General features: G+C 47.0%; 1 protein-coding gene across 1 annotated transcript in view; it reads left to right on the plus strand.

The window, feature by feature from the left end:
• LOC134338842 (cytohesin-2) overlaps window positions 1-17,692 on the plus strand; it is a 55,520-nt gene that overhangs the window by 22,393 nt on the left and 15,435 nt on the right. The window contains exons 5-8 of the mRNA XM_063034982.1: window positions 7,894-7,974; window positions 8,482-8,594; window positions 9,869-10,017; window positions 10,841-10,952. Of these exons, the coding sequence (XP_062891052.1) occupies window positions 7,894-7,974; window positions 8,482-8,594; window positions 9,869-10,017; window positions 10,841-10,952 (455 nt within the window). The remainder of the gene's footprint in view (window positions 1-7,893; window positions 7,975-8,481; window positions 8,595-9,868; window positions 10,018-10,840; window positions 10,953-17,692) is intronic.

Here is a 17,692-nt window from a genome sequence, read left to right on the forward strand (position 1 = left end):
TAAACATTTAAATAGATAATTATGTACTGTGGTAAATCTAACCTATTAGGCTAAGTAATGAAATTAGTTGTTAAGAAAAATGGTAATAATAGTTTCCATACAACCCTTCTGGACCATTTCCACTGGTCCAAAATGTTGCATACAAACCTATATACCAACCATTGTAGGTGTTTATATCCCAATTTGTTCGTGCTTGTTCCTGCCCGCAGACATAATTATCCAATCCCTATGTACTTATTTACTTAATTTTTTCATTTTTTTTTTATCCCTTTCCCAAATCTTTCCCTTTACTTGTGTTAATTCTCTATTTTCCAAAAAAAAACAACAACAAACATTTAGGCTAGGGGTGCTTACGTTAGCAATATTACTGTGTTGATGAGAAGAGCAATATAAATCATTAGGAGAGTCATCTAAAGTCTGCTCGCATTGGGGTTATATATTCAATCCATTTATTCCAGATTCGATAAAATGTTTCTTTTTGAGTTCTCAGGGAGTAGGTCAACTTTTCCATTTTAAATATTTCCAAGATAATTTCGTACCAATCTTCTAATGTAGGTGGTATTGGATTTAGCCATTTTCTAGTGATTGATTTCTTACTTGCCGCTAAGAGGGCCTGCAGCAACTTTATATCTTCCTTCTGTTCAAGGAACAATACATGCCCCAAATAGAGCGTCTCAAAGTTCAGAGGTATCTGGGACCTAAGTACCTTAACTAATGTTCTATGAATACCTTCCCAAAATAGACTTAATTTAGGGCAATCCCAGAAAATATGAAAATGATTTGCCTCCTTAGAGCCTCACCTTCTCCAACACATCACATTTGTATCTTTATATTTTTCCTGATATGGGGTCTTGAAGTATCTTATAATGTTTTTCCAACAATGTTCTCTCCAAGTCAAAGAATTAGTCGAGGACCATTGAAAGCTGCAGATTTTCCCCCAAGCCTCCTCTGAAAGTACCAACCCTGCTTCTTTCTCCCACTTCTCTTTAATATACAGTGTATTTACATTTTTAGCATGGGAGAGTGCATTATATAGGCGAGAAACTGATTTACTAGGTATTGAACTGCAAGCCGAATTCAGAATCTTGAAAAATTCTAATTCTACTGTTGATAGGTCTGTATATCTACAACTCTGGTTAACATAGTTTCGTATTTGAAGGTACCTAAAAAAGTCATTATGTTCTAGGCCATGTTTGTCCTGCAGGATTTGGAAACTTTGTAATACTCTTTTATCTATAAATGAGAGGTAGGTTGTAAGACCTTTCTTTATCCATAGCTCAAATCTTTTATCTCCTCTGTTGGGAAGGAATTCGGTATCATATGCACACCATCTAAAGAGTTTTAGCATGTTATTAATTCCACATGAATTAACCACCTTCTGCCATACTTTTAATGTAAGATTTATCCAAGCATTATTAAATTTTTCCAACTGGGCCATCAATCCTTTGTCAGCTATTGAGGCCTGAAGAGGAAAACTGTCAACTAATCCAAATTCTATTTCCTTCCATCTAGCCTTATATTCCCTATTACACCAATATAACAGAGGGGTTATCTGTGAGGCATAAAAATAATTTCTCAGGCAAGGAAGAACCATACCTCCTCTTTCCTTCCCTAACTGTAAAGTGTTATATCGAATTCTAGGTTTCCTTCCTTGCCAAATGAAGCGGGAAATCCATTTGTCCCATTCCCTGAATTGATTATCATCCACCTCCACTGGTAAAGTACGGAAAAGATATAATAACCGAGGAAGAATATTCATTTTTATAGTATTTATCCTTGAATTTAAACTTAAAAAGGGGATAAGATTCCATCTATGCATATCTGCTTTTATCTCTGAGATTAATGGCCCATAATTTACCTGTGACAGTGTTGAAAGATCCTTCGGCAGGGTTATTCCTAAATATTTTAATGATTTAGCTTCCCACTTAAGATCGTATGTATCCTGCAATTTTTTGGATGGTGTATAATTTAGGGACATAACCTGCGTTTTCTTTACATTTATTTTATAACCTGATATTTTCCCAAAGTCATCCAACAGTGTAAACAATCCTATAAATGATTTTTCTGGTTCACTCAGATAGACCAAAACATCATCTGCGAATAACACCACTTTCTGTTCAATCCCTGCCACCTTGATACCTTTTACGATTTCGCTCTGTCTTATTAGTTGGGCAAGTGGTTCAATATATAGCGCAAAAAGGAGAGGAGAAATTGGGCATCCCTGTCTAGTGCCTCTCTCTAAAATGAAGGAGTCAGAGAGGTCCCCATTTACCTTAATTCGGGCTGTTGGGCTGTCATACAGAGTCTGAATTACTTTAATAAACCTTTCTTGAAAGCCGAATCTTCCTAACACTCTGTATAGGAATGCCCAACTAACCGAATCAAAAGCTTTCTCAGCGTCCAATCCTACTACCATTGTCTCCGTCTCGTTCTTATTAACCTGTTCTAATATGTGCAGAGTTCTCCTTATGTTGTCCTGTGTTTGTCTTTGTTGAATAAATCCAGTCTGGTCTAAATGGATTAGGCCAGGTAAAAGCTTTTCCAATCTGCGCGCTAATATAGATGTAAATAGTTTGTAATCTAAATTAAGAACACTAATTGGCTGATAATTGCCACATTCTAGTTTATCTTTACCCTCTTTAGGAATAACTGAAATAATCGCTTCTCTCCAGGAAGGTGGAGTTTCTCCTCTCTGCAAGATCCAATTAAAGGTGTTAAGTAGTAATGGGGCTAACTGTGTCTTCAGGGACTTGTACCACTCTGAGGTAAACCCATCAGAACCCGGGGACTTTCCAGCCTTTAACCTAGAGATGGCCACGTTCAGTTCTTTGACAGTTACTGGTTCTAATAAACTTTCATCTTGTAAATCTGTAAGTTTAGGTAGATCTAAAAAATTCAATACACTGTCTATATAGGGCTCATTGGGGGCCCGGGGTTGGGAGTACAGCTCTCGATAATACGTTTCAAAACTCTCTTGAATTTTCCCTATTGTACTCTCCACAAGCTTTGTCTTTGGATTCTTTATTTTATGAATTGTATTGTCTGCTTGTTGTTTTCGTAATTTATATGCTAATAATCTAGCTGATTTACCTCCTACTTCATAATTCTTTTGTCTCAGGTAAAGAAAATTTCTTTGAGTTTCCAACGTATAAATATCATCAATTTCACTTTGCAATTTCCTAATTTCCTGTTTTCGATTTGAATTACTTTTGTTGCTATCTACAACTTGAAGTTGTTTTAATTTTCCTTGAAGGTCTGCTAATTTTTGTGCATTGATTTTTTTCATGTGTGTAGTAATGGAAATAATTTTCCCTCTCAGTACAGCTTTCAATGTATCCCACAAAATCACTGGTGATGTTTCTCCCGTGTCATTAAGGTCTAGATATTCTTTGATTTCTCCCCTTAATCTCTCCATTACTTTTGGGTTATTAAGTATATGTGAGTTTAGCCTCCATAGTGTTTTCCTCATTTTCCTTTCCAGGATTAGAGACATAGAGACTGGGCTATGATCCGACAGATCAATTGTTGCAATATTACAGTTTTTTATCCTGAGTCTATCTGTATTAAAGATAAAGAAATAGTCTATCCTTGAATAGGCTGAATGAGGGAAAGAGTAATATGTATAATCTTTACTAGTAGAGTGTAATTCCCTCCAGACATCTATAATTCCCAACTCCTCCATCAATGAATTCACTTTCCGAGTCAGAGGTTTATTCTGAGTAACTATTCTTGAAGAATCTAATATAGGATTTAATCTAATATTAAAATCCCCTCCACAAATTACTACCCCTCGAGAACTGACCATTAGGTCAAAAATGTGTCTATAAAATGACCATTCACTACCTGGAGGAGCATAAACATTCAGCAATGTTATTTCTGTACCTTCTATTCTTCCTGTGATTTTTACAAACCGTCCTTCTTTGTCTCTAGTCTCTGAAATATGTTCATAATTAACAGTTCTTGATATTAAAGTAGCTACCCCTCTTTTGTGACTCAATTTATATGATGAATAAAATACATGCTTAAAGCCCATTCTTTTTAATTTTCCATGTTCAGCTTGGCTCATATGTGTTTCCTGGAGGAAAGCTATTTGTGCCCTCTCTTTTTTCAATTTAGACATAATCTTATTTCTTTTAATTGGATTCAAAACCCCATTAACATTATAGGAAATTATTTTTACCAATTCAGTTTGCATTTTTCTCTAGTAGAAAAAAAGCACTCTCCTTTTCTAACCAAACAGTAAGCAATCCCTTCTCAACAGTAAACCAAGACATATAACCACACCCTAGACATTTCTGAACGTATAACATTTGAAAATTTTCCCCGACTTCCCACAGTGAGGCCTGAGCACCGACCCGCCTCAGTTCAGAGGGATAACCTCTATCTTCACTCTGTGTTTGAGGGCCCTCAGCAGTTTGAATAATCATAGAGAATTTTCTCCTATTTATGTCTCGACCATATTGCTATCATTCAAGTTATTCCGCCTAGATTATTTTCAATTACCAGTTTTCATTTTACTTTTAAGTCCGATTTACTCCTTTCAGTCATTTCTCTTAATTAATCTGTATTCTCTGTACATTCGCGTCTGAATATTTGCAGCTTTTCCTTGTAGTTTGACACTCTGTTTCGAGTGGAGCGTCCTCGCCCCACTAACTGCCACGACTTCTGCCTAATCCTCTCCAGTAGCGACTCCGGTTGGGTGATAACTTTAATGGGTAGTCCCCGGTCCACCAGGTCCGACGTTGCCTCCTCCACCGTAGCGTAAGTTTTTGTCCCTTCGTCGTAAAAGACTCTCAGCCGAGCTGGATACAGGGTCTGGAATCTGATGTTGTTTTCCTTCAGGACTCTCCGTGTTTCCATATATTCCTTCCGTCTGGCAAGAATCCCCGGTGCGTAGTCGTGGTCTAAACTGATTTTACAGTTGTTCCACATGAAACCTTTCTTTTGCCATGCTCTTTTAAGCACCTCTTCCTTCGTTCTGTAACTCAGAAATCTGATCAGAATCGATCTGGGCTGGGCGCCTGCCGGAGGCTGTGGTGCCAACACGCGGTGAGCCCTTTCTATCTGTAGGTCTTTTGCGGCCGGTATATCAAGGTTCTCTCTAAGCAGCTTCTCCACGAAGGGAATCATCAATCCGGGTTTACCTTCGGTTCCTTCGGGAACTCCGTAGATCCTCACATTTTCCCCTCTCGAGCGGCCTTCTTGATCTATTAGTTTCCACTGGAGTTGGTCTTGTAGCTTCAGCATTTCTGCTATCACTTCCTCGGCATTTTGTAGCTTCTCTTCAATTCCAACAATCCTCGCTTCGGCTTCATCTATCCGCGAGTTAGTTTTTACTATTTCTCCTTTAATATCTTCCGGCTGTTTGCTGTTATCTTGTCGGAACTCGCGAATCTCTCCGAGAATCAAAGACAGAGTCACCGATTCCCCCTCATTATCTCCGTCCTGGCTTGCCGTGGGAGAGCTAGGCCCTTCGCCTTGCTGCATCTCTTTATGTTTATCAGCCTTCGAAGCGGACTTTTTATTCTTGTTCTTAGACATCATCCTTGCCCCTTTTATTAATATAGTTATGCAATATTAAGTATTTGTCTAAATTCGATTTTGGGGCAGTTTACCTTCTTTTTTGTCGAGAGACCTTTTCCTTACGCCGCCATTCCCTTGATGACCCCGACATGAGCAGTTTCATGAGGATCTGAGTGATCGAATTGGTTTCTTATTGTCACTTGCTGGAGGTGACAATAATGTGAGAGCTTGACTTGCATAATGTGGGTAGCGAAGAAGAGAGGATTGGGGAGGGAGGTGGGAGGGTTGGGGTGTAATGGGAAGGGAAGGAGAGATTTAGAGAGGGACGGTAAGATCTTCCCTCTCTGTGCCTCTCATGGTTTATACACCCAACATTTAAGTTCACCCCTTCACTCGGTCTTCTACATCACCCTTTGGTTTCCTGTGCTCCAAGGAATTAAGAGCTGACGAAACTGAGACCCTCAAGACTTAGCAGTCTTCCATGCACTTTTACTAGTGCAATGATGCGTTTCACTCTAGCAGGTTGTGGTTGTCCGTTGTGTCCGATGATGACAGGGTACTTGTGTGGAAGAGTTTTTTAAGTGGAAAAGTCATTGCACTGGGGCATTTTCACTCTCAATCTCAAGTCCGAGGCCAGTTGGGTTGATCATATTTTGTCAGTTGTGCTGAGGTACAGTGGAAAGCTTGTTTGTACACTGTTCATACGGATCAGATCATTTTGCAGTGCATTGACGTAGAACAAGGTAAAGCAATAACAGAATGCAGAATAAAGCATAACAGCAGAGAAAGTCACTGTAGGTAAACAATAAGGTGCAAGATTGTGACGTCAAGCATCCTCCTTAACGCACTGGGGAACTTTTCAATAGTCTTTCAACAGTGGTGTCGAAGCTGATGGTAATGCAGCCAGTTAGAATGCTCAAAAAGGTACATCTGCAGAAATTTGTGAGTGTCTTTGGTGACATACCAAGACTCCTCCAACTCCTAATGAAATATAGCCACTTTCATTTGGACATTTTCTCCCCTCGAATGTGCGGGTTTCCTCCGGGTGCCGTGGTTCCCTCCTACGGCTGAAAGACGTGCCTGTTCATAGGATAATTGGTCATTATAAACTGTCCTGTGATTAGGCTACTGCTAAAGGTGGGGGGGGGGGGTTGCTGGGAGGTATGGTTCGGTGGGCTGGAAAGAGTGAAACCAGCTAAAGGGTCCTCATGGTGATGATGGAGTGCTGTTTAGCTCCTGCCCAGTCTTTGTAACCCTACCAGTGTTTTTTTTTACCCAAGCTTCTTTCAGAAGTCAGTAGAGGCAGAAAACAGGTTGCTTCATGATTGTTTCTAAAGTGTTATCAGAACAAAGAGAATTGGAAATAAACAGTAACAAAAGGCTAAGAACAAAGAACATAGTGCCAATGTGCTCATCTGTTCCTATACCATAGATAAGAGACATTTCATTCAGATTAATGCAAAAGAGTGAACCGATCAGGTAGCATCTATTCAAATATTGTGAACACTCTGGGGTGGTGGGGACATACTGAACAATTGCATTTACATACTGTGACCACTAGGAGACATACTAAACAGGTACGTGTAGTTACATAAAATACAAGCAGTCATAAATTGTTAAACTGCAAAGAAACTTGTAATTATACTGTCAAATCCAATTTCAGCTTCTCGCTGCATAGACACAGTGATGTTCTCCGACATATCAGGGGTGTATGTATAATATTCTTCTTCCTAGCCCATCACTGCTGCTGGGGCATAGGCTGCCAAAAGCAGCCCGCCAGAGTCCTCTGTCCTGCGCCAGTCTTTCATTTCGTCAAGGAGTGGCCCATCAAAGATCCTTGTACACTATCCCTCAAAACCAGTCACTGTGTGTCCTACCCTGTATACTGAAATCCCTCAATCCCTCAGTACTCCCTCGACCCTACCAGTCACTGTGTGTGTGTGTATTTGTGTCCTAGTGTCCTACCCTGTACACTGAGGTCCCTCAATCCGTCAGTACTCCCTCGACCCTACCATTCACTGTGTGTGTGTGTGTGTGTGTGTGTGTGTGTTTGTGTCCTAGTGTCCTACCCTGTACACTGAGGTCCCTCAATCCCTCAGTTTTCCCTCGACCCTAGCATTCTGTGTGTGTCCTAAGCTAAATTGACCTAAGGAAAATACTGGTTTGAAGTGAAGTTAATATTAAAAGAAATGTATCTCCCTGTGAGCAGTGACCAGGAGATACAAGATTGAGGTGAACTTGAGCTGCCCAAGGTTCACTCGCAGGCTAGTTCTGAGGATGGTGCAGGGTTTGATGGTGTCTGATTTCTCTCTCCCTCTCTTCCTCCCTCTTCTTTCTCTCTGTCTGTCCCCCTCTGCCTTCCTTCACCAGGGACGAGTTCAACATCAAGGTGCTACATGCGTTCGTGGAGCTGCACGAGTTCACCGACCTCAACCTGGTGCAAGCCTTGCGGTGAGCCTTCCAGCCCCTTCCACTCCCTTCCACTTTCCCTGCTGTGACTTGCTGTGCATCCTGTGGCATCTTTCACTGGCCCATGCTTTCCATTCCCTGAGGGTATCTCACATCCTCACTCCCAGTTCCATTCATCTCTGTCTCTCGCTGTCTCCCGGCCCCGTGCTCTCCCGGCCCCGTGCTCTCCCGGCCCCGCCCTCCCCCCGGCCCCGCGCCCTCCCCCCGGCCCCGCGCTCTCCCCCCGGCCCCGCGCTCTCCCCCCGGCCCCGCTCTCTCCCAGCCCTGCTCTACCCCAGCCTTGCTCCCTCTCCCGTTTTCCCCCTCGCTCTGCTTCTCTCTCTGTCTTTTTCTTCCTCTTTCTGTCTATTGCTGTCCTCTCTTCCGCTCCCTCTCTTTCGTTTCCATTCCCTCCATCCATCCATTGCTCCTGCCCTTTCCCCCAATCCCACAGCCTGAATTATTCACCCTCTCTTTCTCTTCCCTCCTTCCCCCATCCCACTGCTTCAGACAGTTTCTGTGGAGTTTCCGACTCCCAGGAGAGGCACAGAAGATTGACCGGATGATGGAGGCGTTTGCCCAGAGATACTGTCACTGTAACCCCGGAGTCTTCCAGTCCACAGGTAGCCACCCCCTCTCCCTCTCTCCGTCCCTCCCCGGAGCTCTCAGGGATCCCAGCACAGCTCCCCTCCATTGTAACCCCGGAGTCTTCCTGTCTACAGGTAGACTTGTCACTCCTCTGTGCCGTCCCAAGGCTGCTTTGGGATCCCGGTACAGCTTCCTTCCACTGTTACCCCAGTGTCTTCCAATCCACAGGTAGAGTTGGAATTGGTTTACTATTGGCACTGAGATACAGTGAAAACCTTGTCTTTCACACTGTTCATACAGATCAGATCGTTACACACATTGTATGGAGCTAGATTACTTACTTAAGCCATCACCCCCACTGGGGCTTAGGCTCAACTATCACCTGCCAGATTCCTGTCCTGGGCCAGTCTTTCAAGTTGTCCCAGGTGTAGCCCATCTTCAACTTCCTCTCCCAGGGATGAGGTTTTGGAGCTTCTGTAGCTCTGGGTTTTTACGGGTTAATTTTGCTCGCCCCATGTCCAACCTTTCTCCTTTCGCAGCCAGGCTTGTGACCGTCAATGGCGGAGTCGAGCTCTATTAAGGTGAAACAAGAACAGAATGTAGCATAATGTGTAACAGTTACTGAAGAAGTGTAGCGCAGGTAAACGATAAACTGCAAGGTTAGAACCAGGTAGATTGTGTGGCCAAGCTTCCGTCTCCATGTACAGAAGGCCAATAACAGGGGGGTAGAAGCTGTCCTTGAGCCCAGTGGGAGGTGCTTTCAGGCTTTTGTATCGTCTGCCCGATAGGAGAGGGGAGAAAAGAGAACGTACGGGGTGAGAGGAGTCTTTGATTGTACTGGCTGCTTTACCAAGGCAATGGGAAGTGTAGACAGAGAAAGGGAGGAAGGGCTGGTATCTGTGGTGTGTTGAGCATCAGATGTGGTTTATTATTGTACTACCTGTAGACCCCAGCCCATGGACCCCACTGTTCCGGAGGGCTGAGCGGTACTGTGTGAGGGAGCAGCGATTAACCACATTGTGACTTGATTGTTCACATCCCTCCTTGACCCTCCCCCCCCCACTTCCACCACCCATCCCCCTTACTATCCCCCTCTTCGCCACACCTGCCCCCTCAACCTTTCCCCCTTTCACCCCCATTTCAACCCCTCTCTTCCACCCCGGACCCCCCTTCCCAATGCCGCTCTACCCAAACCACCCACCCTCCCCTTAACCCCTTACCATATTCACTATCTCCCATACTTTATCTCTTCCTCCCCCATCTCCTTCCCCCTCCCTATCTCCCCTTCTTTATCTCCCTCTTCCCACAGATACCTGCTACGTTCTCTCCTTCGCCATCATCATGTTGAACACCAGTCTACACAACCCCAACGTCCGGGACAAGCCTACCGTTGAACGCTTCATCTCCATGAATCGTGGCATCAATGATGGCGGTGACCTTCCTGAGGAGCTGCTCCGGGTGGGTGTGGGAAAGGAATGGTCTCTCGCTCCCTTTAAACTCACCAGGACCCCGCCTCCCGCTCCCTTTAAACCTACTGGAACGCCACCTCCCGCTCCCGTTAAGCCTGCCGGGACACCGCCTCCCGCCCCCATTAAGCCCGCCAGGACGCTGCCTCCCGATCCCTTTTATTCCGGCGAGGCCTCGCCTCCGGATCCCTTTTATTCCGGCGAGGCCTCGCCTCCGGATCCCTTTTATTCCAGCCAGGCCTCGCCTCCCGATCCCTTTTATTCCAGCCAGGCCTCGCCTCCCGATCCCTTTTATTCCAGCCAGGCCTCGCCTCCCGATCCCTTTTATTGCAGCCAGGCCTCGCCTCCCGATCCCTTTTATTGCAGCCAGGCCTCGCCTCCCGATCCCTTTTATTCCAGCCAGGCCTCGCCTCCCGATCCCTTTTATTCCAGCCAGGCCTCGCCTCCGCATCCCTTTTATTGCAGCCAGGCCTCGCCTCCCGATCCCTTTTATTCCAGCCAGGCCTCGCCTCCCGATCCCTTTTATTCCAGCCAGGCCTCGTCTCCTGATCCCTTAAGTCCCAACAAGTCTCTGGTTGTCGAACTTGTAAGTGAAATTGGAAGGACTGAGTGAGGAACTGGTCACCTTGCTTAACTGGGGCCAAGAAGTCTCTCATTGTGCTGTACCAAATGGGATTCGGCAGGGTTGGTGGAATAAACCTTTCAAAACGAGGGTGGCGTTGAGAGGCTGACATTTCTCGCTTCCTCCATCTCCTCTCTCTCATGCTTGCCTCTCTCTCTTTAACCTTCACCCTCACTTTGCCACCCCACCACAGAACCTCCACGAGAGCATCAAGAACGAGCCCTTCAAGATCCCAGAGGACGACGGCAATGACCTGACCCACACCTTCTTCAACCCTGACCGGGAGGGCTGGTTGCTCAAATTGGGTGAGTGGGCAAAGGGTCCTGTGGAGGGGAACGGTGATGGTGGGTGGGATGGTAAGGTCTACTCAGCTGCCCACCCTACCCTGCATCACCTCAACCCTTCTGTCCTCTCACCCGATGGGCAGCACAGATTTCCTGGCACACCTTTCTGTCCCTCTGCTCTACTCCGGCCCCAGAACAACCATTCCTCAACACAATAGCCCCACTGCACGTGACTTGAACCCGCCTCTCCCTCCCTCCCTCCCTTTTTCCCCATCCCTTCCACCCCACCACTTCCCCCAACCATGTCTCCCCTCCCCCTCCTCACCTCACACTCTGCCTCCCTCCACCCTCAACACAGCTCCCTCCCCCTCTCCCCCACCACTTCTCTCCCCATCGACCCCTCTCCCCCACCGCTTCTCTCCCCATCGACCCCTCTCCACCTCTCTCGCCAATGTCTATCCTGCATGCGAACCCGCCCCCCCGACTTGTGCAGTCGCAGCCCCCCACACATCTCCCCTCCCCACCACTTCTCTCCCCTCCTTCCTCTCTCTCCCCTTCCTCTCTCCACACCCACTTCCTCTCGCCACCCCCTTCCCCCTTGCAATCTCGCCATGCCCCTCCCCTCCTCCCTCTCCTTCTTTCCTTTCATCCATTCCACACATCATCCCAGCCCATAGTCATCCCTGTTCTCTGAACCTTTCTTCATATTGTGTATATTCCCCTCTCCCTCCCACTGTCCCAACTCCTCCTTCCTCCTTTATTACTCCTCCCCTCCTACAATTCCCACTCCCATCCTCCTCCTCCCCTTCCTCTCTCTGCCCTTCCCCTCTCTCGCCACCCCCCTCGCAAACCCCCCTCTCTTGCCACCCCCCTTCCCCTTGCTCTCTCGCCATGCCCCTCCCCTCCTCCCTCTTGCCCCTCCCCTCTCCTTCTCCCTCTTTCCTTTCATCCATTCCACACATCATCCCAGCCCATAGTCATCCCTGTTCTCTAAACCTTTCTTCATATTGTGTATATTCCTCCCTCCCTCCCACTGTCCCAACTCCTTCTCCTTCTCCCTTTATTACTCCTCCTCTCGTGCAATTCCTCCCTCCCCATCCTGCCCCTCCTCTTCCCCTCATCCCCACCCATCCTGACAATCTCCTTTTTCTCCCTCAGACAGTGCTGCTTATATTGCTGGCCGTTGGCAAGCCTGTGTTCCGTTCCCTCCTTCCCTCCTTTCGTCACTCAGCCCTGCCCCATGTCATTCATTAGATCAATAAATGTTGTGGGGAGTGGGTGTTGGGTGGGGTGTGGTGCTCCAGGGGGGTGATTTCTGGATAGCACAGCCATCCTGACTCCATGCACCCAACTGTCTGGAAAGTTCTCCCTCTCTCCAGGGGTTAGGGTGTGGAAGCCGGTTTGTGGTCTCCGCTCCTATTGGATGTCCCTGACCTGCTGTGTCATGTCACCAAGCTGAAGGTTGTTTCAAGGAGAGTGGTCTGTGTGTGTGTGTGTGTGTGTGTGTGTGAGAGAAAGATTGTGTATGTGTGTGAGTGTAAGACAGAGAGAGATTATCTGCGTGAGACAGAGTGTGTGTGTGTGTGTACATGGCAGAGAGAGGGAGAGATTGTCTGTGTGAGACAGAGGGATTGCGTATGTGTGTGACAGAGAAAGAAAGACAGCGCAAGATGACTACACATCCCTACAGGCAACGCTCACTTGGTGGACAGGTGGGCAGTGTGACTGGGGAGGTGACAGAAGCCTGTTCAACACCCCACTGTACTGGCAACCGTTGCATGCCCAGACTGGAGCTCTCTTCCCTACTTAGTTATGGGTAACACCCTGGATACAGGGAACAGGGTCCCCATCTCGTTCTCCGCCCCTTCCAAGACTGATCGAATGTGAGGAGTAGGTACCCCCACTTTGTGTTACTGCCAATCCTTTCGTGTGCTGTCGTAACTATTGGTTTATCCTCCTCCATCTTGGGTTTGAATAACCTTTTCTTTCTTTCTCTCTCTCTCTCTCTCTCTCTCTCTCTCTCTCTCTCTGTATCTGTCCCTCTTTCTACTTCTGGCCCCCCTTTTGCTCTCTATATTTTCCTCTCCTCTCTGTATCTATCTCTATCGCTCTCTCTCTCCCTGTCTGTCTCTCCCCGTCTCTCTCTCTGTCTGTCACTCTGTCTCTTTTTCTCTGTTTCTCTCGATCCCTAAAAATCTCATTCTTCATCTTGATCTCCCCATCTCCTTCTTTTGACTCCCATGCCCCTATCCCCACCTCGCTCTACCACTCCACTGCTCCTTCCCCCACTATCTGCCCCTGTTCTCCACCCCATGTGTCCATTCCCTCTCCATGCCTGTTTCCCATTTCTATTTCTCTTTCTCTATTTATATTTCTCCCTCTCCTTCCATTTGTGTATTTTCCTTTTCCCTTTCTCTCTTTCTCTCTCTCTATCCTTGTTTCTCACTCCCTCTTTATCTTTCTTTCTCCCCCACCTCTCTTCCCCCTCCTCTTCCCCCACTCTCCTTCCCCTGCTCTCCACTCCCCTCCTCTCCCACCCCTCCTTCCCCCCCCTCCATCTCCCTCCCCCCCCCCGTGTTCCCCACCTCCGCACTCTTCCCCCTCGGCTGACGAACGGCTTCTCTCGCTCTCTGCTTGCTTTCTGCTTCTTCTCAACCTAGGAGGTACGTAAACCGTGTCCCTCTTCCCTCTCCCTCCCTCGTCACCCCCACATTCCCTCATCACATCCTCCTCCACCCCCCCCGCATGCTGCTCTCCCCTGTGTAACCCTCCGAGCCTCCCCTCACTTCCCCCCTCAGCCTCACTCTCTCTTACCTGCACTTCATCTCCCTCCTGCACCCCGTCAGCCCCCCTCCCTTTCCCCGGTCTCTATGTACGTATGTCTCAGCTCAGTGACTCTGGAGGACCTAGTTGGGGAGAGACGGAGATTTGGCAGAGCGCGTGGGTCTGGGGTGCGTGAGGGGTGGGGTGGGTCTGATCTGGTCGGGGAGTGAGAGAAGTAAGTGTTGGGGGTTGGAGGGAGGGAGTGTTTCAGGAAAAATTTATTCCCCTCCACAGTCAGATTTCTGAATTGACAATGAACTCACGAACACCACCTCAGTATCCCCCCTCTTTTTGTGCTGCTTATTTAATTTAATATTTATTATTATGCATTACACTGTACTGCCACAAAATAACACATTTCATGACATATGCCAGGTATATTAAACCTGATTCTGCTTCTCGGGGGGCATAGCAAAGGGGAGGTGAGGGGAAAGATGCCACTCCCTCCATTATCCTGGCAGCTGGCAATGAACTTCAGGGTGGGGAATTTCCTCTCCCGAACTTACCAAGGACCGGTTCTGAACCCAGGATTTTCCTGCCTCTCTCCCAGTGGGAGAACCCATCCGAAGATCTGGAAACACTGGAGGGTTTGCTCGTGATCACCTAGAGCCCCACTTCCTCGTAAGATGAATTAGATATACATGCTGTCCCCTCTGTCCAAGACCCTTTTTGCGATCCTGTCTTTCACCTTCCCATTACCCATGTCCCTCTCTCTCTCGTGAAATTCCCCACCCGTCAACCCACCTCTCCATCCCCCTCCCCCTCTCCATCCCCCTCTCCTGCCCCTCACCCCCCTCCAGCCCCTCACCCTCTCCACACCCTCCCCTTCTCCTCCCCTTTGCCCTCTTCCCTGTTTCCCCTTCCTCTCACTTGCCTGTCTCCCCCCTCTCTCTCTCCCTCATGTGTTACTCCCTCAGTCTCCATCCTGTATTCCTTGCTTCCCTCTCTCACTCCCTCCCTTGCTCCTGTGGTTTCCTCTGCCCCACAGTGTTCCTGAGCCCTAAATTATGTTGTACACCTCCCCTAATACTCCTCTGATCTGCTTGGGTGTTACCCCTGGGCAGTCAATGCGTGTTGCTGTGACTGATGAGGGGGCGGAAGAGGCAGAGGGGGAGAGGTAGAGAGGTGGATTATGTGGGGGTGGGGGAGGATGAGGCAGAGTGGGACAGGAAGCAGGGGGAGGGAGGGAGGGGGAGAGAGAGGTGGCAGACGTGGAAGGATAGGTCTAAGAGGGAGGAGGAGACGGAGAATCAGAACCAGGTTTATTAATCAGTGTGTGATGTGAAATTTGTTAACTTAGCAGCAGCAGTTCAATGCAATACATAATCTAGCAGAGAGAGAGAAAGAAAAAAATACTTTATACTTTTTGTCAGGACAGTTAGTCCTGACGAAGGGTCTCGGCCTGAAACGTCAACTGCACCTCTTCCTAGAGATGCTGCCTGGCCTGCTGCGATCACCAGCAACTTTTATGTGTGTTGCTTTATACTTTATACTTTATTGTCGCCAAACAATTGATACTAGAACGTACAATCATCACAGCGATATTTGATTCTGCACTTCCCGCTCCCTGGATTACAAATCGATAGTAAATATTAAAAATTTAAGTTATAAATCATAAATAGAAAATAGAAAAATGGAAAGTAAGGTAGTGCAAAAAAAACCGAGAGGCAGGTCCGGATATTTGGAGGGTACAGACCAGATGAGGGTCAGGATCCGTTCAGCAAATAATAAATAAAATAAAACATAATAAATAAACAATTAAATCAATTATATGTATTGAATAGATTTTTTAAAAATGTGCAAAAACAGAAATACTGTATATTAAAAAAAAGTGAGGTAGTGTCCAAAGCTTCAATGTCTACTTGGGAATCAGATGGCAGAGGGGAAGAAGCTGTTCCTGAATCACTGAGTGTGTGCCTTCAGGCTTCTATACCTCCTACCTGATGGTAACGGTGAGAAAAGGGCATGCCCTGGGTGCTGGAGGTCCTTAATAATGGATGCTGCTTTTCTGAGACATCGCTCCCTAAAGACGTCCTGGGTACTTTGTAGGCTAGTGCGCAGGATGGAGCTGACTAGATTTACAACCTTCTGCAGCTTCTTTTGGTTCTGTGCAGTAGCCCCTCCATACCAGACAGTGATGCAGCCTGTCAGAATGCTCTCCACGATACAACTATAGAAGTTTTTGAGTGTATTTGTTGACATGCCAAATCTCTTCAAACTCCTAATAAAGTATAGCCACTGTCTTGCCTTCTTTATGACTGCATCAATATGTTGGGACCAGGTTAGATCCTCAGAGATCTTTGACACCCAGGAACTTGAAGCTGCTCACTCTCTCCACTTCTGATCCCTCTATGAGGATTGGTGTGTGTTCCTTCGTCTTACCCTTCCTGAAGTCCACAATCAGCTCTTTCGTCTTACTGACGTTGAGTGCCAGGTTGTTCCAGCGGCACCACTCCACTAGTTGGCATATCTCACTCCTGTACGCCCTCTCATCACCACCTGAGAATCTACCAACAATGGTTGTATCGTCAGCAAATTTGTGGATGGTATTTGAGTTATGCCTAGCCACACAGTCATGTGTATACAGAGAGTAGAGCAGTGGGCTAAGCACACACCCCTGAGGTGTGCCAGTGTTGATTGTCAGTGAGGAGGATATGTTATCACCAATCTGCACAGACTGTGGTCTTCCAGTTAGGAAGTCGAGGATCCCATTGCAGAGGGAGCTACAGAGGCCCAGGTTGTGCAACTTCTCAATCAGGATTGTGGGAATGATGGTATTAAACGCTGAGCTATAGTCGATGAACAGCATCCTGACAAAGGAGAGGGAGGACAGGGCTGGGGTGGTGGGGTACAGAGGAGGGTGGAGGTTACCAAGACAATGAGTAGGGGCAGAAATAGGAATAAACAGGGGATGCAATAGGGGACAGATAGAGGAGGGATAAGAGCAAGAAGAGGGGCAAAGTGGGATGGGTGGAGAAGGGGAAGAAATGAGGGATGGAACAGTGGACAGAGGAGTGAGGGGTTGGGTGGTGGGGAGAGGGAGGAAGGGCTAGAAAGCATGAGGGGACAGAGTCGGACAGGGGGAGAGATGAGGGGAAGGGAAGAGAGTGGTGAGAGAGAGGAGAGGGAGAATGGGAGAGAGTGAGAGAAAGGGAGGAGGCCAAATGTGAAAAGAGTGTGGCAGAGAGAGGAGGGAGTGACGGGGAGAAAGGACAGAGGTGGAGGAAGGGGTGGCCAGAGAATGAGAGGGGGAGCGGGAGAGAGGTTGGGAGGTGGAGTGGAAGGGAGATAAAGAGGGCAGAAAGAAAATAAAATGGAGTGAGAGAGGGAGTGGGTGAGAGCGAGCACGACAGAGAGAAAGGGGCAGGGAGAACTGACAAACCAAGCCAGAGGCCTGTGAGAGGAGGGGGAGAGTCATGTCTGTGTGCTCCAGGGAGGTGTATAGGTTCAGGGGCTTTGTGTCAGCATGGGGAGAGGCCGTGTGAGGCGGGGGAGAGTGAATCGGTACATGCTCGTGGCCTTAATCAGAATCAGGTTTATCTTCAATGACATTAGTTGTGAAATTTGTTGTTCTGTGGCAGCAGTACAGTGCAGGAAAATCAGAATAAGCTCTCAGAATAAATAGTTCGCAAGACTAATAGTAAGGTAGTATTCATGGTCCATGGTCCTTCAGAAATAGTCATAGCCATACTTTATTGATCCCAAGGGAAATTGGTTTTCGTTACAGTTGCACCATAAATAATTAAATAGTAATGAAACCATAAATAATTACATAGTAATAGGTAAATTATGCCAGGAAATAAATCCAGGACCAGCCTATTAGCTCAGGGTGTCTGACCCTCCAAGGGAGGAGTTGTAAAGTTTGATGGTCACAGGAATGACTTCCTATGATGCTCTGTGTTGCATCTCGGTGGAATGAGTCTCTGGCTGAATGTACT

The sequence above is a fragment of the Mobula hypostoma genome, chromosome 28 (assembly GCF_963921235.1).
Source record: "Mobula hypostoma chromosome 28, sMobHyp1.1, whole genome shotgun sequence".
Classification (NCBI taxonomy): Eukaryota; Metazoa; Chordata; class Chondrichthyes; order Myliobatiformes; family Myliobatidae; genus Mobula; species Mobula hypostoma.